The 25,226-nt window shown below is 33.9% G+C and overlaps 3 protein-coding genes across 9 annotated transcripts; 2 read left to right on the forward strand and 1 right to left on the reverse strand.

Annotated features, from left to right (window-relative positions):
* Positions 1-601: 601 nt before the first annotated feature.
* On the forward strand, positions 602-8,699 carry LOC107403966 (uncharacterized). 5 transcript variants are annotated; one of them, XM_016010898.4, is made up of 17 exons: positions 604-935; positions 1,222-1,303; positions 1,398-2,000; positions 2,502-2,631; positions 2,739-2,940; positions 3,287-3,373; positions 3,456-3,515; positions 3,601-3,687; positions 5,247-5,318; positions 5,473-5,528; positions 5,797-5,882; positions 6,460-6,550; positions 6,637-6,794; positions 6,901-6,992; positions 7,223-7,303; positions 7,755-7,828; positions 8,083-8,699. In XM_016010898.4, the coding sequence occupies exons 3-17, from the start codon at positions 1,439-1,441 to the stop codon at positions 8,156-8,158; spliced, it is 1,914 nt and encodes a 637-aa protein (XP_015866384.1). In that variant the 5' UTR covers positions 604-935; positions 1,222-1,303; positions 1,398-1,438; the 3' UTR covers positions 8,159-8,699. The 5 variants fall into 5 exon arrangements, 4 of the variants coding, with proteins under 4 accessions (XP_015866384.1, XP_015866390.1, XP_015866397.1 ...); XM_016010904.4 differs by having other exon boundaries at positions 1,225-1,303; XM_016010911.4 differs by having other exon boundaries at positions 1,265-1,303.
* A 640-nt stretch (positions 8,700-9,339) lies between these two features.
* Positions 9,340-14,725, reverse strand: LOC107403957 (uncharacterized). Its single transcript, XM_048473364.2, has 11 exons — positions 14,547-14,725; positions 13,382-13,447; positions 13,204-13,271; positions 12,893-12,929; positions 12,659-12,728; positions 12,219-12,276; positions 11,551-11,679; positions 10,813-10,904; positions 10,143-10,227; positions 9,860-9,938; positions 9,340-9,665 (listed from the first exon to the last, which is right to left on the reverse strand). The coding sequence occupies exons 1-11, from the start codon at positions 14,551-14,553 to the stop codon at positions 9,586-9,588; spliced, it is 771 nt and encodes a 256-aa protein (XP_048329321.1). The 5' UTR covers positions 14,554-14,725; the 3' UTR covers positions 9,340-9,585.
* A 2,770-nt stretch (positions 14,726-17,495) lies between these two features.
* Positions 17,496-24,740, forward strand: LOC107404122 (uncharacterized protein At1g51745). Of its 3 annotated transcripts, XM_016011077.4 has the most exons (5): positions 17,636-17,892; positions 18,123-18,498; positions 20,024-21,078; positions 23,192-23,371; positions 23,486-24,740. In XM_016011077.4, the coding sequence occupies exons 2-5, from the start codon at positions 18,308-18,310 to the stop codon at positions 24,301-24,303; spliced, it is 2,244 nt and encodes a 747-aa protein (XP_015866563.2). In that variant the 5' UTR covers positions 17,636-17,892; positions 18,123-18,307; the 3' UTR covers positions 24,304-24,740. The 3 variants fall into 3 exon arrangements, with proteins under 3 accessions (XP_015866559.2, XP_015866563.2, XP_015866557.2); XM_016011073.4 differs by lacking the exon at positions 17,636-17,892 and adding an exon at positions 17,496-17,629 and having other exon boundaries at positions 23,192-24,740; XM_016011071.4 differs by having other exon boundaries at positions 23,192-24,740.
* Positions 24,741-25,226: the final 486 nt, after the last annotated feature.

Consider the following 25,226-nt stretch of genomic DNA (forward strand, 5'->3'; position numbering starts at 1 on the left):
GTGAAACCGTGGCACCAAGTCAAATTTTCTGAACCAATGGATTGTGCCATCCATTGAAATTTTGCCATGTCAAGGTCCACCTATGCAAAGAACAAAATAAATAAAGTAATGAATATTGGCTCAAACTCAAAAAGTTTTTTTTTTTTTTTTTTTTTCTCGGCTAGTGAGAGTATATACTATCGTTCAAAAATTTAAAACAAACCATGGAAGGGTAAAATGAGACGGTGAAATGTCTTCAGGTACTAAAACGGTGCTGTTTAGTTCCCCAAGTCAATTTCTTTTCTTTTCAAGATTTTCCTCATAATAAAAGCTTTATTGTTTATGTATTTCCACCATGAAAAAAGGAATCGGTTAATTCATATTAAGAAAAATAAAAACAACAGTGACTTTTTTTTTTTTTCCTCTTTACATTATTATTATTATTATTATTTTTCTTTTTCTTTTTGGTCCAGAGGTAGTGAGATAATTCAAGGGGCGTATTGACCACGCGCCGTATAGGAGTAAAATCTTCTACATTTGTTGAAAAGTCAATTTTGTCCATGTTCATTGATGCAAATTACTTCCCACCCCAGCTCCGCACAAAAATAATTGCAGTTAGTCCGAGAAATTCACCTCTTGACGACCAGGAAAAAAAAAAAAAAAAGTTTTTCTTTTTTGTGTGTGTGTGTTTTTATTTTTATTTTTAATCTGTAATCTCTCTCACTGAAGAATCTGATCAACGAAGGGCCTAGCTATCCACATAGTCAGGAGTACGATCTCAGTCTCAGTGTAGCTCTTTGAAATTTTTAACAACTGGATTCGCTAAAAGTTGTCGTTTTGGTGAAGAAGAAGAACAACTGCTCTGAAAAAAAAAGAAAAAAAATAAAAAGCCATTTTTTTTTTGAAACTGCAAAAGAGCTGTGTACTAGTTCATCTCTTTTCTATTCCTACCAACGGTACTTATAATCATCTATCTCAATTTCAACTTCCGTATGTCATTTATAATTGAGAATTTTACTCCTTTTTATTTTTGTAATCGATAAATAAATTTTTGGGTATCATGGAAATCAAAGAATTCTTGCTACTAAACCTCGTTGATTATGAAAAATTTTGGATTTTATGTGCTTTATTATGTATATTGGGCGTAATTGAATAGTTTTTTTGATATGGGTAATTGTTTTATTTGGGTTTTAGAGAGGTTTGGATAAGAAAATAGTTTTATTTTTTTATTTTTTTCCCTAGAAGTTTTAGAGACACCGGAAATTCATGATCTCATATGTTTCAGCAGAGGTTTCCGAACACCCTTTAACGGTGAATGGAATATGTAAGTCCTCTTATTTTTATGTATTTAAAATTTTGGTTCTGCTGTCATATCCTCAAAGACTAGTCCTGGTTAACTAGTAGTCTCTTTATAACAGACAATTAAGGTTTTAGGCAGTGCCTAAGATTGCCATGCTGAATGTTGCTACCGGTCAGTGGATTAGGGATGAATTCCACGATGGATGACACGAACTTATTTCAGCAAGCACAGAGGCATCACTTGGTTGTTAGGGAGCTTGGAGAAGAAATTGATTTAGAAATCGGACCTGGAGACGACGATCCATCATTTGCCAACACCCCTCTTATTGGTGGCCCACCCAGAGAACCTTCAGCTGAGGAGCATGATGAAAGCAAGCACATGGTAATGGTATCTCAACTCCCTAGTGATGATCAAGATATGTCGAAGACACAACCTGTAAAGAGAAAGAAGAAGGTTGTTAAAAGATGGAGAGAGGAATGGGCTGATACCTACAAATGGGCTTACGTTGATGTCAAAGAAGGGACAGCGAGAATTTTCTGCTCTGTGTGTAGAGAGTATGGTAGGAAGCATAGAAGAAACCCCTATGGGAATGAGGGCAGCCGGAATATGCAGATGAGTGCTCTGGAAGAGCACAATAATAGTTTGCTTCACAAAGAAGCTCTTCGGCTTCAGATGGCTTCCAAGGATAAGATTATTGTTGACAAACCCATTTATGTAAAAGGTTAGTTCTTTTTTCCCCCCCTAAAATTTTAGGTTTGCATGGGAAACTTTTAAGTGTGCTAGACAGTTCTTAAATTTTCTTCGTTTGCTCTCCGAAGTCCTATTTAGAGTTTGCTTTCATTTCATCAGCATTTGACTTGTGGATGAGCTTTCAAATGGGTTTTATTGGTTGCTACACTCATACGTTGTACTTGGTGATATTAAAAGATAGATATCGCAATGGTGTAATTGCTGAAGGCTTAGTTGATTATGTGTTTTGCTAATTAGCACATATGACTTGTTCAGGATTTTATTGTACGATATATTGATCAAGTTTAGTTGAACCCCTGTATTTTTTCTAACTGAGATGTTTGGCGACATAGTTGAAATGAATGATCTGAATGTTGGATGTATGCATACATACTATCATACCTTCTTCATAATTGTATGGATAATTGCATGTTTTAGTTTTATTAATCATTTTATCCTTTTGTCTTTATCTTGGAATTCTCGTAAACTGTAGCTCTTATGTCAAAAACGGCTGGATCAATTATTGAAGCTGCACTTAAAAGGGATCCTCATGAGATTGAGTTCATACAATCAGTTCAAGAATCTGTTCATGCTCTAGAAAGAGTAATTGCAAAAAATTCTCAGTGAGTTTCTTAAGAATGATTTATATCTGTCTTTCTTACTATTACAAGCAAGAAGATGTACCATCAAGTTTTCACTAATCTAATGCAGTGGCTATAATATGATTCAGTTACGTCAGCATAATGGAGCGCCTATTGGAACCTGAGCGAATGATTCTTTTTCGAGTTCCGTGGGTGGATGACAGAGGTGAGACACATGTCAACCGAGGCTTTCGAGTACAATTTAACCAGGCCTTGGGTCCATGTAGGGGAGGTGTCCGATTTCACCCATCAATGAACTTAAGTATTGCAAAGTTCCTCGGATTTGAACAGGTATTTTATATGTATTTTTGGTCTTTTTATTATTTGTCTTCCATTAATTGATATCGACCTTCATGTAAAAGTTCTGGCTAATATTCTCATTCCCTCCTCCAGTTGATGCATTTCTGAATAATTGGTAGTGTTAGGATTTTTATAGTTACTCTACCAATTCAGTGTTGAATTACTGAAGAACAAATCAAAATAACTCGTGTAAGTGCTTTGAAATGATACAAATGTGAATGGGCCATTATGAGTGAAATGGAATTATCAAAGTTTGAATTGGCTTAACATCATTAAGTTGGAGATAACTCAAGGTTGTAACTGTTTGATAATATGCATTATTTTTGCTTCTGGACAGACTTTAAAGAATGCCCTATCACCATATAAAATAGGAGGAGCAGCTGGTGGTAGTGATTTTGATCCAAAAGGAAAAAGTGACAATGAGGTAAAATATTTATTACAGTACATGAAGGTCTTTACTCTTGAATGTTCTTAAATATTCCGATAAATTTTCTCTAAGCTGGCAGGTTATGCGTTTTTGTCAAAGTTTCATGAATGAGATCTATAGGTATTTGGGTCCAGACAAGGTAACTTAAGGAAGTCTCCATTTACTTAAATCTTTCAATCTTTGTTAAATTCTGCACATCTGATATAATTGTTTATACGATTTAGGACCTTCCTTCGGAGGAAATGGGTGTTGGTACTCGTGAAATGGGATATCTTTTTGGACAATATAGACGTTTAGCAGGTCATTATCAGGTAATTTAATTCTTGTAAAAAAAAAAAAATCACACTTCAAAACGGGTAATATGTATTATTATGTGAACTTTTATTTAATATTTTTTTTTTCTCTGTGATTTCTGATATAGATTGTATCTACATGACCATTTATCATTTTTTCACTCTTTCTTTGAACTTTACTATTGTTCACGTCTACTGTTTTTACATCATTTGCATGCATGCATTGTGTTTTCTTGGTAAGAAAAAAGGTCAATCAGGAACCATTGAATTGAACAGCAAAGGGAGGGGAGGTTGTTTTGTTAGAAGTAAAATGCATGGACAAATTCATCTGCTGATGCAGAGAGCCATCTCCTCCTTTAAACACATTATTGACCTTTTCCCTTAACTGATGGAAGAGAGAAGGAAGAAAGTAATCAGGAAATTGAAGTGGACAGGGGTCTCATAAGTTATTCTTGTGGGAGGGGGGGCACTGGTCCTTTGTCTGAGAGACTGCTTTGAAGTATGTCATGCCTGTAGGTTCTTCAGATTCTATTGTTCATTGGCCAGGTCTAATGATGTTAGCAAGGAGATGTCAAAAAAAAATAAAAAAGGGGTATGGGAGGTCCATTCCTGATGAGCACATAAAGAATGAAAGCTGTGGGACAGGTTCTTTTAGACGGGGAATTGACAAAGTTGTGCATGACTGATGGGTCTTTTTTTCCAATGTTTGTTTGTAGCAGCATGAATATAAGAGAAAGCCGGTTTCTAGGATTGTGGAGGCTGGGTCTGGACAGTAAGTTGATTTATGATTAATGAGAATTGTGTAGTGCACCAGGCTGAAAAAAAAAAAAGAAAAATTGATATTTTCCTTGTCAAAATAGACTTGATGGATCTGCACTCCTGCTTTTGCTGTGAAGTTCCCTTTTTCCATCTGCAGAAAAAGTGAAAAAGAAAGGTTGAAGCTTTTGAAGGATGCTATGTTGGAAGTAGTTCTCTTGGAGAAGGCTTTTGAAAATATTTGGAAATAAAGATTCTGGTTGGGAAACAAAAGTGACAATGTGGCATTTTGTCGTTTATGCATTGAGTTTACAACTGTTAGTTCTTGAAATGTTTGATGTAGTAAGATATATTGAGGGAGCAAAGGATATGATAGAAAAGTTCTTAGTTCAAAACAGTGTTGTGAGGTAACTTTTTGACCATTGACTGCTTCATTATATTGGGGATCCTAAGTCTGTTGGACACTTATTATTAATGGATCTCCTGATTCTTATTTGAGAATATCATTTGAAGCTGTGTTCTGTATTAGTTGCCACTTCATGAAAGGTTAAAGCGTGGAATATAAATCATGTATCTGGAGCTGATGCTTGCTATTATTTTGGGGCCAAAATGAAAGAAATTAAGAAGATTTTCACTTTACTGAACTTAAGTTTGTGATTCTTAGTAACTTATTTCGTGAGATAATTACTTGGAGTAGGGTTGTCCTTTCTGAAGTTTTTTCTTTTTTCCCCTTTACTGTTTTGGCTTTGTAATGTTCATCATGGAAAGAAAATTCAAGTGATTTCTCTTTATGTTTTCATATGTATGCCTTACTCATGCAGGGAAGTTTTACAGGGCCAAGGATATATTGGTCTGGTTCCAGCCTTCGAACTGAAGCTACTGGATATGGACTGGTAATTAGTAACACAACTATGTGATGTTCTTGATCTGCTCGATGGTTGTTATCTGTGGAGGGAGTGAGGGAGGTTTAACATTTCTTACATGTTTCCTGTATTTTGTACCTTCATCAGTATGAGATCTTTATTTTCTTTATTCATGGTTCTGCAGGTGTTCTTTGCCCAGCTCATACTTGCAGACATGAATAAAGAACTCAAAGGATTAAGGTATCTTAATTTGAAACTTTTCAAAGTTTTGGCTGGACTTTTGTAGTCAATAATGTAGTATAGCAAAATACGAAGGGTTGAAGCCTTGCATGTGTTACAGACTTTCAAGCTGAGTTTATGCAAATTTTACGAGTGTTCTATGATCAATTTTATGAAGGATGTATGTTTTCATGAGTGTGAAGTAGAGCTAGAAGAAAATTGGTTTGTGACTGGTTGAAGCTTGTTTTCAAAATTACATTTAAATCTCTTTTTTGGATATTGCGTCCAGATGTGTTGTGAGCGGTTCTGGAAAGATTGCAATGCATGTTCTGGAGAAGCTTATTGCTTATGGTGCACTTCCCATCTCAGTATCCGGTAACTGTTCATTTTTTGTAAAAAATAATTGAACTTTATATGGTTCAGACATATAAGATTCATATTCTATCCATGTAGAGTCGGTTTCTTTAAAAGACATGTAAGTATGTATGTATATGTGTGGCCTGAAAGATATTGTGCACAGTGACAACGTGTCCAACAATTTAAATTTGATTATACGAGCCTCATCAATAAGTTGGTTCACAAAAGTATGCTCATGCTGTGGAGTGCTATAGGTCATGTGCGTATGATTCATATCTATTGTCCAGATTGAGCTATAACAACAATAGGGAATCCTTCTGGCAATGTATTTGATAAAAAACAATGCTATAGGAATCCTTTTCTGAGTTTTCTCAATGTTAGTAATGGGAAATGGAGTATGAGTAGAATCTTTTCTATAATTGTAAAATCTGACAGAACAGAAACTGCTTTTACCACTTTCACACTCCTTTAAGACTTAATTGTTATTGTCGTTCAAGATATTAGAATAGTTATTTTCTTCCTAGCTTTTGTCATCATTTATCAGTTGCTGCAATTTTTTTTTTTTTTTCCATTTATTGGCAAAATTACTTCACAGATTCAAAGGGATATCTTGTCGATGAGGATGGATTTGATTTCATGAAAATATCTTTTCTGAGAGATATCAAAGCGCAACAGAGAAGTTTGAGGTGTGTCTTTTGACTTCTTTTGTATTTTTCCCAAAATTGCTTCATTAACTTTTGAGGTTTAATTATCATATTTGTGGCATCTGCAGAGATTATTCAAAGACTTATGCTCGGTCTAAGTACTATGATGAAGCAAAACCCTGGAATGAAAGGTGTGATGTTGCATTTCCTTGTGCTTCACAGAATGAAATTGATCAATCTGATGCCATTAATTTGGTTAATTCAGGTTGTCGTATACTAGTAGAAGGTAGTAGTCCCTGTTATATGCATTATGTTTGTTGTAATCTTTTTAATTGTTTTAATAGTCTTTTGATATCCGTCATTATAATTATTAGTAATTTTGTCTATTCTAGGATCGAACATGCCTTGCACTCCTGAGGCAGTTGATGTACTGAGAAAAGCTAATGTTCTTATTGCTCCTGCAATGGCTGCTGGTGCTGGAGGGGTGCGATGTTGCTTTTATAGTTATGCATGTGTTTTATTTTTGTAGTCAGAATTATGCTGTTGTTGCATGCTTAAATTCAATGGAATAAATATGAGCAAAGCTTTTTTATTTATAAAATATCATGGAATTCAGTAACCATTTGGGTCCAACAGTGATATTTAGAACTAGAAGAAAATGCAGTCAGTTATTGGGTAAGTAGATATGCTAACTGTGTTACCTAGTTTCTGCAGGTTGTTGCTGGAGAACTTGAGTTAAACCACGAGTGTAATTCAATGAACTGGTCACCTGAGGATTTTGAATCTAAATTGCAGGTGAGTATGATACATATTTTAATCCATGCTAGTGCTTGATTTTACAGCTGCATATAGTTACAGGTGTTTTTAATAAACAAGCTTTCCTTCTTGTTTCTAATAAATTTGGAGCTGTTTCCAAACTAGCAAGTCCATATAATTTAATGACTGCTAGAGGTCTAAATAACTATTTGCTTCTATAGAAATTAAACAATTCCCATTCTTTATGCTGGAAGTGGTAAGATTAGTTTTCTAAAATCCATTTAATAATTTGTGACTCTGGTCATTATTGTTATTGTTCGTTTGTTGAGCATATCAAAACTTTCACTAATAACTCTGGTGATGAACTGTTTTATGATGTTTGCCTATTTTGTAAACACCTAAATAGAAGGATTGATATCCTCTGTTCAAGTCCTTGCGCTGGTTTTTCTGTTTAACGATTTCTTGACTCCATTTGCATTGAAACTCCCAGGAAGCAATGAAACAGACCTACCAGAGAACCCTCAAAGCAGCAACGGATTTTGGGTATCAGAAAGAGAGTCCTGAGTAAGTGCTTTCCCTCATTAATACCTATCGTTGTTCTATCATAACAGAAACTTATGAACCTATTGCTAGCTAGACTCGTGTCGACTCTATATACAGCAGTTATACTGTTATGTTGAATTTCTTTAAAGACTGAAGCATAATGAAACCTGTCATTATAATACAATTGGCTGTGAAAATTTGCTAGTTTGTCACGTGCTAATATGGGTCCCAAAAGGATCAATCTTTTATTTTCTCCTCTCTACTTCTTGACACAGGGCTTTAGCACACGGAGCTGTCATCTCTGCTTTTCTGACCGTTGCTCAAGCTATGACTGATCAAGGATGTGTATAGAACTTGATTTTAAGGATAATGTACAATTGTTTGGAAACTCTTCAAAGCTGGTGTTCATGTTCATTTATGAATTATGAATGGTAATAGTTGGGAGATATGCTGGTGGGAAGCTGGAGATTACCAAGGAATGGAATTGTTGTATTGCTTTGGGAGTCGCATACTTCTAAGTTCACACCAGGTAAAATTGAAGGTATATCAGATTCCTTTGTAACAATGCATGTAATGTATTAGCTGTGATCTAGCCCAGGGGAAAAAAAAAAAAAAAAAAAAAAAAAATCGTGATAGCAAATTGGAACAAACACATAATGCAAGAAAATGTCTAGTCGCGGACAGTGGTAGCGTAGGAAGGGTCTCAAGATTCATGCCAGGAAGTAATTTGTATTTTGGGCCCCATTGAGATAACAAAAATGCTTGTTACGAGCTTGTGGAATATATGCAAGTAAGATTAGGAAATAAAATTTAATTCATTACTGTAATCTATTAGAATTAAGATGTTCTTTTGATATGCCAATGCATGGATGGACTTAAGGTTTTTTGTTTATTGTTTCTTTTCTTTTTTTTCTTTTTTTTTGGGGGGATATTATTGAGTTTGAGAATGAAACGAAGTAATTGGATCTCAATTTGACCATGACCTTTTTTTTTTTTTATTATTTGTTTCTTCTCTCATAAGAAAAGGAATAATCACCACACACTGACGTTCGTACACATGTACAAATTACAAGTGCGATGAACAATACAATGTACCTTTTTTTTTTTTTTTTTTTTTGGGGCTGAAAACAATACAATTGACCTTTTGATAATATAAACAAATTATGTCATTAGCGATGATAGTGACAATGTGACATAACAACTATGATGCGAAACTATCACCACGTATCATTATTATTCATGATAAATAATATAATTTTAGACAAAACAATTTATTTTTTATCCATAATAATTGATCAACCATATAACATGGTAGATAAAATAACTTTTGAGAGATTTATTTACTTGTGGATCTAAAAGAAGGTAGCTGACAGATCATGAAGAGGGCAAAGAGGGGAACAAGGGGACGAAACAGAGCACCGAAAACAAATGGAGAGGCCTATGGGATCCAGTGATTTGGTGTAATTTAAGCAATGCAAAGCAAGGGCAAAAAAAAATTTTGATGGTTAAATTACGCCACTTCACTTTGCATATTTCTCAGATAGAATAATGATTTTCTTCTTAATGGGGAATGGAGATTGCAGAATAATGCTCCACCAAAACAGAGTTTTCAAATTACATTTAATTTATTTTAAGTCCACTCTCTTCTCACCCCTTATAATACAATATCATAATCACTAAACTATACCTCGTCTTCCTCCTCAAGGCATAAAAAGAGTGCAATAAAACACCGTCAAAAACTGGGCAAGTGTTTTTTTATGCCATATTGTGCACCTTTTTTAGTTTGCTCTCCTTGAAGAGTGCGAGGATGAGTCGGATTTCTCAGCCAAATAGTGCTCAAGCATATCTTCTTCATCATCTGTCATAACACCAAAGTGAAAAGATTCAGTACATCAGACTTTCAAGGGAAGACAATGTTTATTTTGGAATAAAAATGATCATTCAAGTACAAAATAATTTATCCAATTATATTTTTCCTCATAAACAGAATTTATCCAATTATATTTTTCATCATCAACATATGAAATTAAAGGTAGGCAGCGAGAGAACCACCTTCCAAATCATCATCATCAAAGTAGATATCTTCCTCATCTTCTTCATCAGATCCTTCAGTGACTTGGGCTGCACCTTTCTGTGGAAGAGAGGAAAGAAACTCATATATCAGTACTAGTTCTCAATACCTAATAAAGTATAACAATTTCGACCTCTATATTATGAAACCAACTAAATTATCAGATATTTATGAGCCACTACGATAAGTTTTAGCACTCCTTGATTGTTTGCTGCAACAGTCAACTATGTCAGGAAAAACTACAATCAAGGGAAAACAACATACTGCAGAAGCTCTCCCACTTTCAAACCATTGCCTGCCTGTGAGCTTCTTTTCCTTGGGTGCTGTAAGTGCAGACTCGGGCATTAGCCTGAAATCAGTGAAAATCTGTTGGTGACAAAGCAAAAGCTCAAAGGAAAAACGTATCACTTATCTTCATTTATTTGAATGCATTAATGACCAAAAACATTATGGTGGGCAAAAATTGCGAGGATGGAATGTCCAAGAACATTGGTCTTAAGTCCTCCACTCAATTTTATTTATTGTTTTCCCTTTTGATTGGTGACTTCTGTAATTTTAACCAAGTCCATAATTCTTCAAGACGCAAAAGTTAACCTACTCCATTTACTCAAACAATGGTTCTTCTTTTCCATAAATGGGAATTTCCTAATTAGTCAGAAAAATAATCAGCAACCCATTCTTAATTATTTGTTGCCAGTAAAAGGTGAATTCATCATTCAAGGGCAGATGGTAGCAAAAGGCACCTGCCATGGAGCCAGCCATAAAGTTTAACCGAAGGTAAATTACCTTATTTTCTGTACAATTTTAAATAATGTAAAATAGTAGCAACACTTTAAATTACATTGTTCTTAAGTTATTTGTTCCCAATTTGTATATGCACTACCATGACATTATCATGCCTCAGAACCTTAAACTACAGCAATAACAAACTTACTTGGCTCGTTCAAGCGCCAACTCTGCTTCAAACCTCTCTCTCCATGCCAAGAATGTTTCAACAGTGACAGGTTCTCCATGTGGTACAACTATCTGAAAAGAGAAAATACAGGGAGCAGAAGAATGTGAAGCAGCTACTTAGATATAGTTTTACAAGGTGAAGGCTATTGTCAAAAGATACAGTAGCACATACACCCGTCAGTGATAACAAATATATTTTAAGAGATCTTGTAGCCTAGTTTTAATACAATGTTCGATACCATGTTCAGTATTAAAATCATGGAAACATGCAGCGTGGAAAGCTCAATTCCGTTCGAATAAGCCTTATCCCAATATCGATCTCTTTTGAAATTTCTATAATGTTCTCAACATAAGTCATTTGGACTAAGGAGAAATATCCTTTAACTTACAGCATCTCATACTGATTGCATTTTTATTTACTTCTTAACATGCCCTTTTGAAACAACATGCAAAATATGCAACAAAATCTAATATGAATGAAAAACAAAGGAACACTCATGTTGAGATTAACATTAGGCATCCAACTATTTGTGAAAGAATCAATGGGTTTGCAAGGTTTTGGAACCTTTGGTCAACAATAAATGAAATGCTTAGATAAAAACTCTATGAATGAATGAAATGATTAGATATACAAAACTCTATCTACACTTGAAATTTATATAACAAGTACAAAGTGACAAAAACAACAGACATAAATATGCAGGTCAAGTAACCATACATCCTCTTTTGCTGCTTCTTCTGCTTGGGCACCCTCAATGCTACTGTCTTGACCAAATCGTTCTGAGAGCCATTCCTTAGCTGATGTGACTAGCGTGTAAATCATAGCCATACCAAGATTTTCAGATGCCTGTAGAATTTATTACAGAATCAAAGTTGAAGTAATTTGTACAACTTCACATTCTTTATTGAATGCTACAGAGCCCATATATCGACACAAACAAACGATGAAATTTTTTTAATTTTTAGTTCCTGTGTCCGTTTGACATACATGGTTACCTTAACTTTCTATTGGCTTAAATCTTTGAAATTCATGTCAACTTAATGTGGTATTGTAGCCTAGTTGAGGTTTTGTATTCAAAACATGGTAACCTCCATTTCTAGTGAATTTTTTTGGCAAATATAGACCCAGATTATATTATGTTCTTGGAGAGGCCTATACACAAGGAGTATTAACTATCTATTGTGTTAGCTTGATATATATAGTCGGATGTACTTTGGGGTATGATGTATAAATAATATCTTTACACATGAAAAAATTCTAGGAGCCTAATTATAAGACTGACTACATTTATGATGCATCTCAAATCACTAAAATATTTTTGAAAAAGAAGAAAGACATACTGCATGACTAAATTAACATAGAATGATGGAGTATGCAAAAGGTACCTCTTGTTGAAGCTTTTCTTTCAAAATTCTAAGATCTTCTGCTTGTATTCCACGTAAACTGGAGATGAAACCAAAATAGGTCTCATCAGTAACTAATCTGAATAACAGAATACTGACAGCATTTGTCCAGTCTCAACAATATATTGACAGCTGAGAATTAAAATCTAGAAATGAAAAGTTTTGTTCCACCGCTATTTTTTTTTTTTTTTTTTTTTTTATCTCTGTAGATTTTCTTATCTCTTTACATTCTTAGCTCTATGGTATGCTTCTTAAGTGCATGGATTATGACCCCTAAGTACCTCTAAATTGATATTCACAACCTATAATAAAATTATCAAGCAAAAACAAAAGCAACAAACATAAGATCTATTCCTTCAGCAACAATGATATCGCAGAGGTGAATATCATAGAAATATTTTGCACGACAGGGAAGGAAATACCTTTTCACATTTAAAAGTGGAGGTTCATCTGGATACTTTTCTGTATGTGCAAAAATCAAACCCAGCTGAACTGCAACAGAAGTTTAGGAAACCGGTTATCTTCAAAGGAAATCCAAAGATTAAAAAATTTAAGGGGAAAAATGAAAGAGGGAAAAAAAAAAAAAAAGTTATCATAATTCTTAGAAATAACTATAACATTATTCAAATCATCATACAATTAAAATTAATAATAACCTGGAAGGGTTGTTGACTCATAATCTGCCTCATCATCCTGTTAAGCATAAAACAATAACAGAAATAATGTAAATAATCCATATAAATGCACAAGCCAAAAAAAAATAGTCTGCTTCTTAATCTTCTTTTTCCTTCTCTCTCTCTCTCTCTCTCTCTCTCTCTCTCTCTTTATAACAACTTATTCTAGCAGGTCAAATGGAATTCTCAAACAAGTCTAAGACAATTACTTGAGGTGATTGTAAGGTTTTTCAAGAAGATGCCAATAACAGTGTAATGATAATAAATTCCACTTAAAGAAGAAGTTTACATACTTGTGGAGATAGAGTAATTTGGAAGCATCGATTGGAAGTATTTAAGCCACTCTCGCCTGAGTGAATTTCTGGCAGTGACGCACCCAAAGAAATTAATAACTCACTACATGTTGCATTTGGGGAGAGGAATGACAATCAGTTCTTCTAACATATGTTCATACACATAAATGTCACAGACCTTTGAATTCATCCATAAGTATTGCTTCCAATGCTTCAATTTCCATCTCCTGCTCCTGTGTATAATCTGTAGATATGGTTAAAAGAATAAACACAAGCATCAGATAATCGGTGGGACTGAAAAAAAAGAAAAAATAAAATACAACCTAGATCTTCAATTATAGAAATTAAAGAGTGGAGAGTGGTTTAGGTAGTACTTTGGATTCAAGTTTTATGAGTGGCAAACCATTCTGTGAATACTATGCTAACAAAATTCTAACAAGTACTGCCCTTCCATCAGTTTCAATAGATCAATCAGAATTTAGAATACAAAATGAATTATGGTTTGGTTCTTCATTTAAGCGAACCCTTCTTTTGGGTCTACAGGGTATCTCGTTTTTATGCTTCTTAAGCCAGAGCCAGACAAAGGCCGATGATTACACATCTAATTAAATAGCACTCCTTATATATTAATTCACATTATGCTAGAGTTATATTCTCTCATAGTATTCACCACATTTCTCATCATCGTATCATCATTCAGCAGCAAATCATCAATCCCAAACTAACGTTACCATTTACTATGTAAAAGTTGCACCTTTACTTATAAACACAAGCGAATCAAGTCAAAAATAAAAATAATAATAAAAAAATAAAAATAATAACTAATAAAAAAATTGCATCCAAACCATCTGAGAGTAATTGTACACAAAATTCACCCTGATTTATACCAAAGCCAGATCCCTAGAATCTCCACCGATGATTTAATTAACAAAAACCCAATTGAGTTGAGCCAATAAGCATGCCATTGCAGCTTCTGTGTATACAAAATTCCCTCAAAACCAGTTCAATAACTGCTATACTACACCATAACCGATAACAAACAACGCTACAGTGTTTTTTCAATAAACTGATCCAAATTTCGTAAGCATTACTATAAGAAATTAAAGCTACGGAACATCAAAGATACATGCTCGTCTTTGAGCAATGGATTATATATATATATAATATAAGGCTAAAACTGAGACCATTTACTTTGATACATGCTCGTCTTTGAGCAATGGATTATACATATATATAATATATATATATATAACATAAGGCTAAAACTGAGACCATTTACTTTCTTTCGAATCGACGCAATTATGCAATTAACTTGGAATAAAGCTAAAACCACAACTAATTACCAGTCATGGTTCCGATACGCTTCTTTGATTTTAGCTCCTTCTCGCTTCTATTGGAGGCGACTGGGAACAAAATCACAGACAAAACTTACTCCCTCACCAGCTTGAAGCTGAAGGTGAACAAACCCTACGGCTCTCTTCAAACGCCCCGTTTTACCCCTCTCTACAGCGCATCACTATGCTTTGCTTTTGTTTTTTTATTTTTTATATAGCAATTTTATTCTGATAAAATATGTTATGATCACACAAAATCACATTATAATAATTTTAAAAATATTATCAACTAATTTATATATATATATATATATATATTGATGTCGTGAGTGGGGAGTATAGAATTTGAGTCACTACCGAAAAACATATAGTTTTTACCATTAAGTTGTTTCCAATATCAACATTCAAATATTTATTCTTGTGTTTTTTTTTTTTTTTTAATTTCTAATGTATACTAAGGATAGGATTTTATTTTATTTTTTCAATAAATTCATTACAAAATCAATCCATAAATTGAAAATTTTAACCTGTATTTCATATAATTTTACAAAAAAATAAAAGTTGCTAATGACTTTTATTTTTAGAATACGCATAATTTTCTTTTTCAGCCTACCCCCCATGTTGTATCATTGATTAAAGGAATGGTAATAATATTAACAATAGTTAAAGTAAATTAGTAGTATAAATGGAAATCATACAGGATGTTACAATAATAATTTTATATTATTAACATTATGCATGAACCAATTAATAATTAGTGTGGTGTATGGATAGGTTGAAAAAGTTCTAACAATGTGAAAAAAGTTTCTTTTTTTTTTTTTTTTTTCCTCGTTTTTATATAATGTGGAATTTTATGTGACAAAATACAAAAAGTTGGTTTTGTTCTTCTTGGGTGTCAAGCAACGTGTCTTTCTTCAAAGGCAGACCAAAAAGAAACATGTCTTCTCAAAAGGCAAAATTAATTTTAAATTAAAAAAATTTTAAACTAACTTCGAAAATCCATTTACACTTGGCCCCAGTGATGCAAAGATCATTGGATCAACAAAATCCATCCTATAAGATATATAAGGGATCATCACCGTTTATTTTCATCCGTTAAATATTAACCCTCAGCTCTAAGATCCAGATTGTCCCACGATATGACATCCCCTTCTTTGTGACCGTAGATAGTGGGACCCGATCATGAATGTGGGACATGTGTAGAAGAGTAAAAAATATATACCTGTCCGTGGCTTATCAAAGCACCTTTGCCATCGTTGCGTTCCATGCAATTCCACCCAAATGGGGAAGCAAAACTTGCCACATCTGCATTACTATTTTTTATTGGAGTTTAAAACAAAGCTATATTATTATTATTATTATTATTATTATTGCATTTATTACTATTATTGAATAATTTGTAGTTGATCAAATTTTTTCCCCATATTTTAGAGCTTTATATATAAATTATTTGATTTTTGAAGCCAAGTCACTCTCAAATACATCTCACTTGCTGCTTATTTATTTATCCTATATATATTAAATTATATTTAATAAAGTCTAACTAATATATAAAAAAAGGTATATCTCTATTATATATTTTGGTATCTATAATTATCATATTTCAAAACTTTATTACTTCATAAACAAAAACACTTTCATATTTTTAAACACAAAAACATAATACCATATCGTTGCAGCAAAGAGTTAAGTTGACATTGTAAAGTATATTATCTATTTGACCAATGCACGTAGTCTGAATTTCCCACTTTGAACACGAACAAAAAATTAATAATAATAATAGTTTTTGTTTTATATTTTGATATTTCACATTTACCTTCATATATATTATTTTTTGAAAAAAAAAATTTATGAAGAGAAATTTTAAAAATACACATATCATCTTAGATAGCTTGATCTAATCAATCAAGACTAATTTCCATCCAAAATTCAAAAGAGGTCAAGTTCATAGCATGTTGAGTTAAAACTTGAGCACCTAGATTACAATATATAGATGTGATAGCTTGTATGTCAATTTTTGAATCACTTACCAATTCAACATCACAAAAACCGGATTGAACACTAAATTCTAACCCTCTAATATAGCAAATAACTCCCACAGTAAGCATACTGCATTTCACATACGCATTCATAATATTAATTGTGTTATGGCTATCAAATTATTTATTACATATAGTTTTATATTAAGAAAATATTGTTTTATTTTAGTTGTTGATAAATTTGTACAATATAAATATATATATATGAATAACTAAATTTTTAAATGAACAAGTTAAACTCAATACCAATCAATTAAATATATTACCACATTAGTTACCATATCATTTTATAAATAATTTAATTTCACTAGTGTTATGGTAAAAATATATATCAACATATAACCTTTATGTGCTTAATACTCTTTTCATCAAGTAAATTGAAAAAAATTACCATATTATGTAAACATTCATTAATTTTGAAGCAATTAAATTATTTTATATATTGTGCAAAAATTGTTTATAATTTAATGATTACATGTTAATGTATTTCTACGCCAAAAAAAAAAAAAAAAGAAGAAGTTACTTAATGCATTTCTAAACGCATGTATAAAAGGAAATTATTTGATTTATGTCTTGTTTCGAATTGTACACTGAAGCAAACATTAAAAATAATCTAAAATTACCATATAGTATATTATTTACAGTTTACAGATAAAAAACAAAAATTCTCATATTATCTGATCATATGTTAAAAAAAAATAAAATATACACGATTCTTGAAACAAATCAATTTAATGACAAAAGCAAAATCAATATTTTTTTTTTAAATAAGAAGCAAAATAAATGAAATGGTCATACTGAATGCATAAAAAAAAAACGAAAAAAAGGGGAAAAAAGTTAATGCTGACATGGAAATTAAAAGTATAGAAACGGTACAGTGAGAACAGTATAGAAAATGCAATGCTACCTCTATTTTTTGCTAAATTTGTATACATCACTTGGTAATTGTTATTTTATTTTACTTTTTATTTTTATTTTTATTTTTCTCTCTCTTTAATCTCTCTCTCTCTCTTCTGTCTTCTCTCCCTCTTCGGCAAAAAAAGATACCAAAAGGTACGGTTTTGATCCAAACACAAGCACAAGCACAAGCACTTTCTCTTTCTTTCTTCAACAGAAACTCTCTCTCTCTCTATCTCTGCCTCCGTACACAGTGGAATGCAGATGAGCTCCAAAGCGATATATATTGTAAACAATATCAAGCAGAGGAGATCGCAATATCACTTCAAAAATACGATATTACTTCAAACAAAACAAATTTTCCTCAATTTTTTGAAAAATTAATAACAACAAAATAAACAGATCCTCTTCATTTAGAGGTATAGCTTTATATGTATTTATTACATAAACCCTTGTAATCAGTTTTTTGTTTTTTGTTTTTGTTTTTTTTTTTTTTGTTTTTTTCTTTTAATATGTTCTGCTACTCCATGGAGGTTTTTCGATACATTATTTTATATTTTGCTTTATTGGGTTTTTTTTCTTTGTTTTGGGTTGCATGCAAGATTGAAATTTTCTAATTTTTTGGGTTTTTTTTTTTTTTTTTTTGAAGTTTTATTTTTCTTTAGGTTTAAGGAGCATATGCATTTCTTCGAGAAAGTGAGGCTGTGGAGGATTTTTTGGACTTGGGTGTGGTTAAAAATGGACGGTTGAGATTGTTTTTGAGCTTGTTTGAGATCACAGCTTTATTGGATTTCGGAATTTCTTTTAGGTTGGGGGGGAGCTATCGGTTGAGGTATGGGGAGTTCTGGCGAGACCTGTAACAAGGGTATCGATGCGTCGGTGGGTGGGTTGGTTTGGGTCCGCCGGAGGAATGGGTCGTGGTGGCCCGGTCGGATAATGGGTCTTGACGAGTTGTCAGAGAGTTGCTTAGTTTCACCGAGATCGGGTACTCCAGTGAAGCTTCTGGGTCGCGAGGACGCAAGCGTGTAAGTTTGCTGTTCTTTCTTAATCATTCCCATCTTACCTCCTTTACATAGTTTTTGCATTGGATGAACTTGGTTTGATTGGTTTAATGATTTTCATTCATCTTAGGAATTATTATCATTATTTTTTTTTCCCCATTTTTACAGTTTTTTGAACTTGGATTTGATATATGCTTCTTATGAAATAGGTTGGATGAATATGTATATAGTACAAAAAAGTGTCATATTTGTTTAAAATAGCAACTAGCAAGATTGAGGATGTTGCCTTCTAATATCTGGCTTAAGGGGTTGCTGTTGCCTTGGCTTTTACATTATCAACTGAACTGAATTAGTTCTTCCTAGATTTGCAGTTAGTTGCTCTTTGCAGTTAGTTCTCTCACACTTATTTTTTCCCTCAAGTTGAAATATTCAATTTCAATTAGTTTGATAGCATGAATAAATATCATTTTCTATTTAAAGTAATATGTAGAGAAGTTTTGGGTAAACGTAGGCTTGAAATTTCCAATTTAGTCGAATCTTATGGCGTTTGAGCATCTAATCATCTAATCAACTGCCGAACAAAGCCTTTATTAATCCTACTTTCCATGTTTTTAGATATAAATGGACATTCCATGTGGGGTTCAAATCATGTACACTATAGTATCAGTCTACTGGCTAGCAATGTTTAGACTCATACTTGTGCATTTGCCTTTATGTGTTCTAGTCCTAAGGAGTTAAGATTATTGTTTTCCATCACCAAACCTGATCCTGATGTGACCATGTCTTCTGCTTTCTGTCCTCCACTTTGGGAGAGGCTTGTTCCAAATTAAATTAAGAACTTATTTATGTGAAGAATTTAGAGGTCAGCTTGTTTTTAGAGATGTAATATGGTAGAGTGTGAGAGATTAATGTATATTTCAGTTTGTTTGATTTCATTGTTAACAGAAAGAGGAGAAAAAAGTGTAAATTATTGTTTCTAGTTAACAATTCAAATGGTTGCAATAGGGCATTCCTTATCAATCGGTTACTTCTTTTATCTGAGTTATGCTGGGATGGCCTGAAATTTGGCCTTCAAGGCAGAGGGCAATATATTTCAAGGTATATGTGTGGCACATGGCTCATGCTTGAGGCTTGCTGTGTATTAGATGGTGGTTGCTGCATACATGTTGCATGTGTTGTAATTTGCTTTGAATATAATCTTTAGTCTTAATGTATTTATGCAAATATTAGATCTTTGTAAGGGTTTGATATTGATTTGGGTTACAAATGTTCATTTTTCTTATCATTTTATTGAGAGAATTTTATGAACCCAAACCTGAATTTTCTTTTGTCTGCCTTAGGAGATTAATATCTATGATGGTGGTGATTTAAGTTTTGTTGTTTGGTACATGTGTTAGTTGTGGTTCAAGGGGTAAATTTTCTTTTCAAGAAATTTTCTTTTCATTCTTATTTGTTGGAAGGAGACATTATTATCCCTTGTCTATGTTTTTAGGTGCTTTGCTTTAGATTGACATATGGGCATGCTCTGACATTGTAATTGATGGTTTAGGGACTGGTATAACCTTGAAAAGTCAAAGAGGGTAAAGGCATTTCGATGTGGGGAATATGATGAATGCATTGAAAAAGCAAAGGTATCTGCAGCTAATACCAATAAAAAGGCTGTGAAATATGCACGGAGGGAAGATGCCATTCTCCATGCTCTTGAAATCGAGAATGCTCGACTGGGAAAGGATCGGTTGGAGTTTAGTGCTAGAATGGATAATTCTGGTGGTGAGCATGGTAGTTCAGCTAGAGAGTCACCTTCCATGTCTAATTCAGGCAATGAAAATGGGGATATGGAAGATGATGTGAGTGATTCTGAAGATAATTCAGATTCAGCACAGGAATTATCTCAATCTGGTATATCTTTTGAAGAACCAAATCATACAAGTTCTTCTAAGGTGCAATCTGTGCAGGGAAGGAGACGGAGAACCCCAAATGATTCAGAAGATGATGGAACAGAGGGAGTTAAGCGAATGAGAGGGCTTGAGGACTTGGGGATTGGTGTAGGATGCAAAAGAAAGGTCCATGCTGGAGGTCTTCTTGAGCTAGTCCAACAAGATAATGCTTCACTCTCTGATTCAAGCAATGTGAACTGCATGTCTAATGGAATTAGTGTAAATGGTGGGAAATCTAACTCATCACTGAGAAGGAAGAGATCTCAAGTGGCAAATGTTCATGAATTTTTAAAAAGGAAGAACCGTCGCCGTCCTCTGACAAAGGTTTTAGAGAGTACGGCTATGGTGTCTGTTCCAGTCGTTTGTAATCAACTTCCCCCTTCATGCGGTTCACCTCATGGGGGATTAACTGATGGCAAGGTTTCTGGCATCGAATCTACTGAATCAAAGAGAAGTCTCTCTGTAGTAATTAATAATAACTCAGACAGCACTGTAGTTTCATGCGAAAATGGGACTTTAGATGCTTCTGACCAAGCTTGTGATGCTTCCCAAATTAATAGCAAGGAAAAGGAGATTGAAATTCCCAGTATATCTGGATTAGCTGAGAATGATTCTTCTGATAGGTTATTTGATGTGCCATTTGTTGGGGAGGAAAAGCACTCTTCAGGTAAGGTTGCAGTAAATACTATGTGGGTTTCTTTCATTCTCTATTGGTTTATGTGATGATGTTATCTAATATATTGTTAGAAAAGATGAATAAACAGAAACATAGGCATGTAGTAAAGGATCTGTCAGAATGCTCTTAAAGTTTCTCTTTATTTGAGACTTGGAATAACTTCTTGGGAACTCGGATCTGAAAATGAAGGTCAGACTGGGTAGCATGTGGTGTAATGAAAATAATTGTAGTTTTGAAGGAGAGTATTATTTCAAACTTTTAAAGGGAAACTGGGCATCTTGATAGACAGATTATGTGTTCTATCTCCTATAATTTTGGTGAACAGGCTGTCTGGAAACTGTTTAAAACATGTACATGCTTGTCCATGCGAAGGAAACATTAGTTTAGGAACATCTGCCTGCACCCTAATTTCCTAGTATGAAAGCAGCTCATTTATGAGCTTTAATTGATAGAATAGATGTAATGGATAATTATTCAATATGTTGAGAGACGTGAGTTGACCATGCGGTAAAGCCAGGATTCTTAAAAGCACTGGAGCGGCTAATATTTCTGACAGGGTTATAGGAATTTGGTTGATACATAAGCAGACCAATTTGTGTACAGACATGTGAATTTAGATTCATACATTTATCATAATATTTTTCGCTGTAAGGTTGAGCAATAATGAGTTGAACTTAGAAGGATAACAAGCGTTGTGTTCAACCTTGCCTTGTGTAATAGTATTATAGTATATTACAGTTTCAAATGCTGCTTTTTTTTGGAGAAGTGAGTATCCCTAGAAAGTTACCCAGCTATTTTATGTCCTATTTAGCTGCTAAATGTTGTAGTGTAACCTTCTGTTCAATCTTATGGCAACAGTTTATCTGTCAAACCTCTGTAAAAACATGATCTGCATATATATTTTTAATGCATTTTATTGCTTGTAAGATTCAAACTTCGGCCTGACCCATCCCCGTTTCTTCTCTTACCATTTCAGCCATGTGCATATGTGTTGCAATTATGTGTAGATATTGTTTATTTGGCCTCTTGAATATACTTTATTGGTTTAGTCCATATAGAGAGTTGAACTTAGAAGGATAACAAGCGTTGTGTTCTACCTTGCCTTGTGTAATAGTATTATATTATATTACAGTTTCAAATGCTGCTTTTTTTTGGAGAAGTGGGTATCCCTAGAAAGTTACCCAGCTATTTTATGTCCTATTTAGCTGCTAAATGTTGTAGTGTAACCTTCCGTTCAATCTTATGGCAACAGTTTACCCGTCAAACCTGTGTAAAAACATTATCTGCATATATATTTTTAATGCATTTTATTGCTTGTAAGATTCAAACTTAGGCCTGACCCATCCCCGTTTCTTCCCTTACCATTTCAGCCATGTGCATATGTGTTGCAATTATGTGTAGATATTGTTTATTTGGCCTCTTGAATATACTTTATTGGTTTAGTCCATATAGAGAGTTGAACTTAGAAGGATAACAAGCGTTGTGTTCTACCTTGCCTTGTGTAATAGTATTATATTATATTACAGTTTCAAATGCTGCTTTTTTTTGGAGAAGTGGGTATCCCTAGAAAGTTACCCAGCTATTTTATGTCCTATTTAGCTGCTAAATGTTGTAGTGTAACCTTCCGTTCAATCTTATGGCAACAGTTTACCCGTCAAACCTGTGTAAAAACATTATCTGCATATATATTTTTAATGCATTTTATTGCTTGTAAGATTCAAACTTAGGCCTGACCCATCCCCGTTTCTTCCCTTACCATTTCAGCCATGTGCATATGTGTTGCAATTATGTGTAGATATTGTTTATTTGGCCTCTTGAATATACTTTATTGGTTTAGCCCAACTATATGGACTTATTATATAGTCTTGCTTGTGTTCTGTACTTTGTTTTATGCTTTGTTTTGGGTCAAGTACTTATTTGTCAAGTCTTTAATCTCTAATACACGTGCATTTGGTGACATTTAAGTTTTAATGAATCACTTCGTCCTTCCCTTTTTCCCTTGAAATTGCTTAATTTGCTTAATTTTCTTCTGTGCTTAATCTGAGACCTGGAGAGTGTAGAAAATTTCTCCTTATGCAGATTTGTCGTCTTAATTTTTTGTCAGGCCTTTCTCCTTTACTTATGCCTTCTTCATCTGGAAGGCCTCAAATTGGCTCATTGAGGAGGCAATCTAGTCAAAGCAGTCTGGTAGAAGCTTTATCTATGAAAAATGAGGGAATTAATGAGAGTGGGTCTACCAGTTCAGCAGCTGTTCATGCCGATATTGGCCCGAGGATAGAGAAAGGTACTTCAGAGTGGCAGTTAAAAGGAAAGCGGAATTCAAGAGTAAATAAAGATAGAAAACAAGACTCAAGAAAATATGTGGACATAAATGATGAGTCCAATGCTTGTTTGGCAGGTATAGAGCATTTGGATGGATTCTCTCAGGGTTCTGATCTAAAGGTTGATTGCAATGGCACTACTGGATCCTTTGGTTCGTATAATTGCACTTTACAAGCAAATTCCAAACCAGTTTCTGAAGACCAGGCTGATGGGTTGCATGACTGGAGCAAGCATCTACCCCCACGGGAGTGCAATATGAGAGGGTCAACATCTGAGGTGAAGCTATTGCCTGATGCCTCGCTAACACCACAAAGGTTACTTCCTTATCGTCAATCACGCTTTACAAATAACAGCAGATATCAGTCATCTGATTTTTCTACTAGAAATTACTGCCCTGATGCCTCTTTATATGATGTTAAGCTTGAGGTGAAAGCGAAGTATAGGCCGCCGCATGTTCCGCTGGTTTCCCTCATGAGTAAATTGAATGGTAAAGCTATTGTGGGCCATCCTCTCACAGTGGAGGTTTTGGACGAAAGCTATTGTGACAATTTGTTAAGCAGAATGGAACATGATCTGGAAGGTGGTGAAATGGTTTATGGTAAGCCATATTCAGTAAGTGGAAGAACTCCAACCAAGCATTTGGTATTGCAACCGCGACATTCTCCTAGGAAGTCACCAAAAACAAAGAAATCTGGCTTGTTGCCTAAAAAGATTAGGAAACTGTCTTCACTGACTGGTCACAAGCAATCTGAAGAGAGAAAACAAGTGGTTGAGAAACCAAAGGCTCCATTAATAGCTTGTATTCCCCTTAAATTAGTATTTAGTAGGATAAACGAAGCAATGAATGGTTCGGCACGACAAACACACCGCATTTTAACATCAAGCAACACATAATGGTGGGTTCCTTGGGGGAAATGTTGCGGTAGCTCTACATTTTACCTTTGAAATTTGTTTCCTTGGATTGGGGGGGTGTTTTTGATTCAATTTCTGCGGCCTAGTTAGCTGATGCTTCTTATTTAACCATGTTCGGTTGGCAGCATGCATTATACGATCTGCCTGTGTGGTAGAATCCCTTTGTATAATTTTCATGACATTTCGATGTTGTAGAAACTGGTAGCCGTATGATCAATGGAGGCTGCTCATGGCTCTGTATATAATGTAACATTAGATGAGTTGTAAAGGTGACCTAGTATTAGGTGTTTCATGACCTGATATTAGGTTTCTTAGTTTTAGAATTTGATTCCAGAGATCAAATAACTTCATTCCCCACTGTACTTCTGCCATTTGTCATGATATTATTAATTTCTTTTGAGGCACTTCCCTTATTCATACTTTGGTTTTGTTGCTTGAAATTCATGCATTTACCTTAAAACACTGTCAAGGTGGTGTTGCATTTTTGTGCTTCTGTTTGTATCTCTGGCATGTTTTGGTGTTGTTGAATTGCTTCCTCGTTTTTGTTTTTGTTTTCTTTGGCGTTTGCTTTGTTGCCTTCTTGTCTTCAGAAAATGATGTTACATTAGAAGGATAGAAAAGTAAATTTGAGTATGTAATCCAACGGCTTAATGTTGTCGTTGGGCAAAAAGATTGTCATTTACCAAAGTAATTACGAAATACGAAACACTGGAATACTTTCGAATTTGTCTCCAGATAATTTTGTTTGCAATACCAAAATAAGATTTAAAAACTTGACTAATTTATCAATTAAGTTAACTATTTGTTAATTATGTTGAAATTTGACAAAACTAAAGAATAATATCACTTAGAACTTTTTTGAAAGTTATATTATTTATTCCATCAAATTTTATAAAAAAATTGGC

The sequence above is a fragment of the Ziziphus jujuba genome, chromosome 1 (assembly GCF_031755915.1).
Source record: "Ziziphus jujuba cultivar Dongzao chromosome 1, ASM3175591v1".
Classification (NCBI taxonomy): domain Eukaryota; kingdom Viridiplantae; phylum Streptophyta; class Magnoliopsida; order Rosales; family Rhamnaceae; genus Ziziphus; species Ziziphus jujuba.

Excerpts from the sequence above, each read along its gene's own strand:
- LOC107403966 (XM_016010898.4), top strand. The coding sequence starts at position 1,439 with ATGTTGCTACCGGTCAGTGGATTAGGGATGAATTCCACGATGGATGAC. Across the intron at positions 5,529-5,796 it reads AAAGAACTCAAAGGATTAAG|ATGTGTTGTGAGCGGTTCTG; the intron begins GTATCTTAATTT and ends TATTGCGTCCAG. Across the intron at positions 6,993-7,222 it reads TGGCTGCTGGTGCTGGAGGG|GTTGTTGCTGGAGAACTTGA; the intron begins GTGCGATGTTGC and ends TAGTTTCTGCAG.
- LOC107403957 (XM_048473364.2), bottom strand. Across the intron at positions 12,930-13,203 it reads AAATTACTCTATCTCCACAA|GATGATGAGGCAGATTATGA; the intron begins GTATGTAAACTT and ends TATGCTTAACAG. Across the intron at positions 9,666-9,859 it reads TGATGATGATGATTTGGAAG|ATGATGAAGAAGATATGCTT; the intron begins GTGGTTCTCTCG and ends GTGTTATGACAG.
- LOC107404122 (XM_016011073.4), top strand. The coding sequence starts at position 18,308 with ATGGGGAGTTCTGGCGAGACCTGTAACAAGGGTATCGATGCGTCGGTG. Across the intron at positions 18,499-20,023 it reads GGTCGCGAGGACGCAAGCGT|GGACTGGTATAACCTTGAAA; the intron begins GTAAGTTTGCTG and ends TTGATGGTTTAG. Across the intron at positions 21,079-23,191 it reads GGAGGAAAAGCACTCTTCAG|GCCTTTCTCCTTTACTTATG; the intron begins GTAAGGTTGCAG and ends ATTTTTTGTCAG.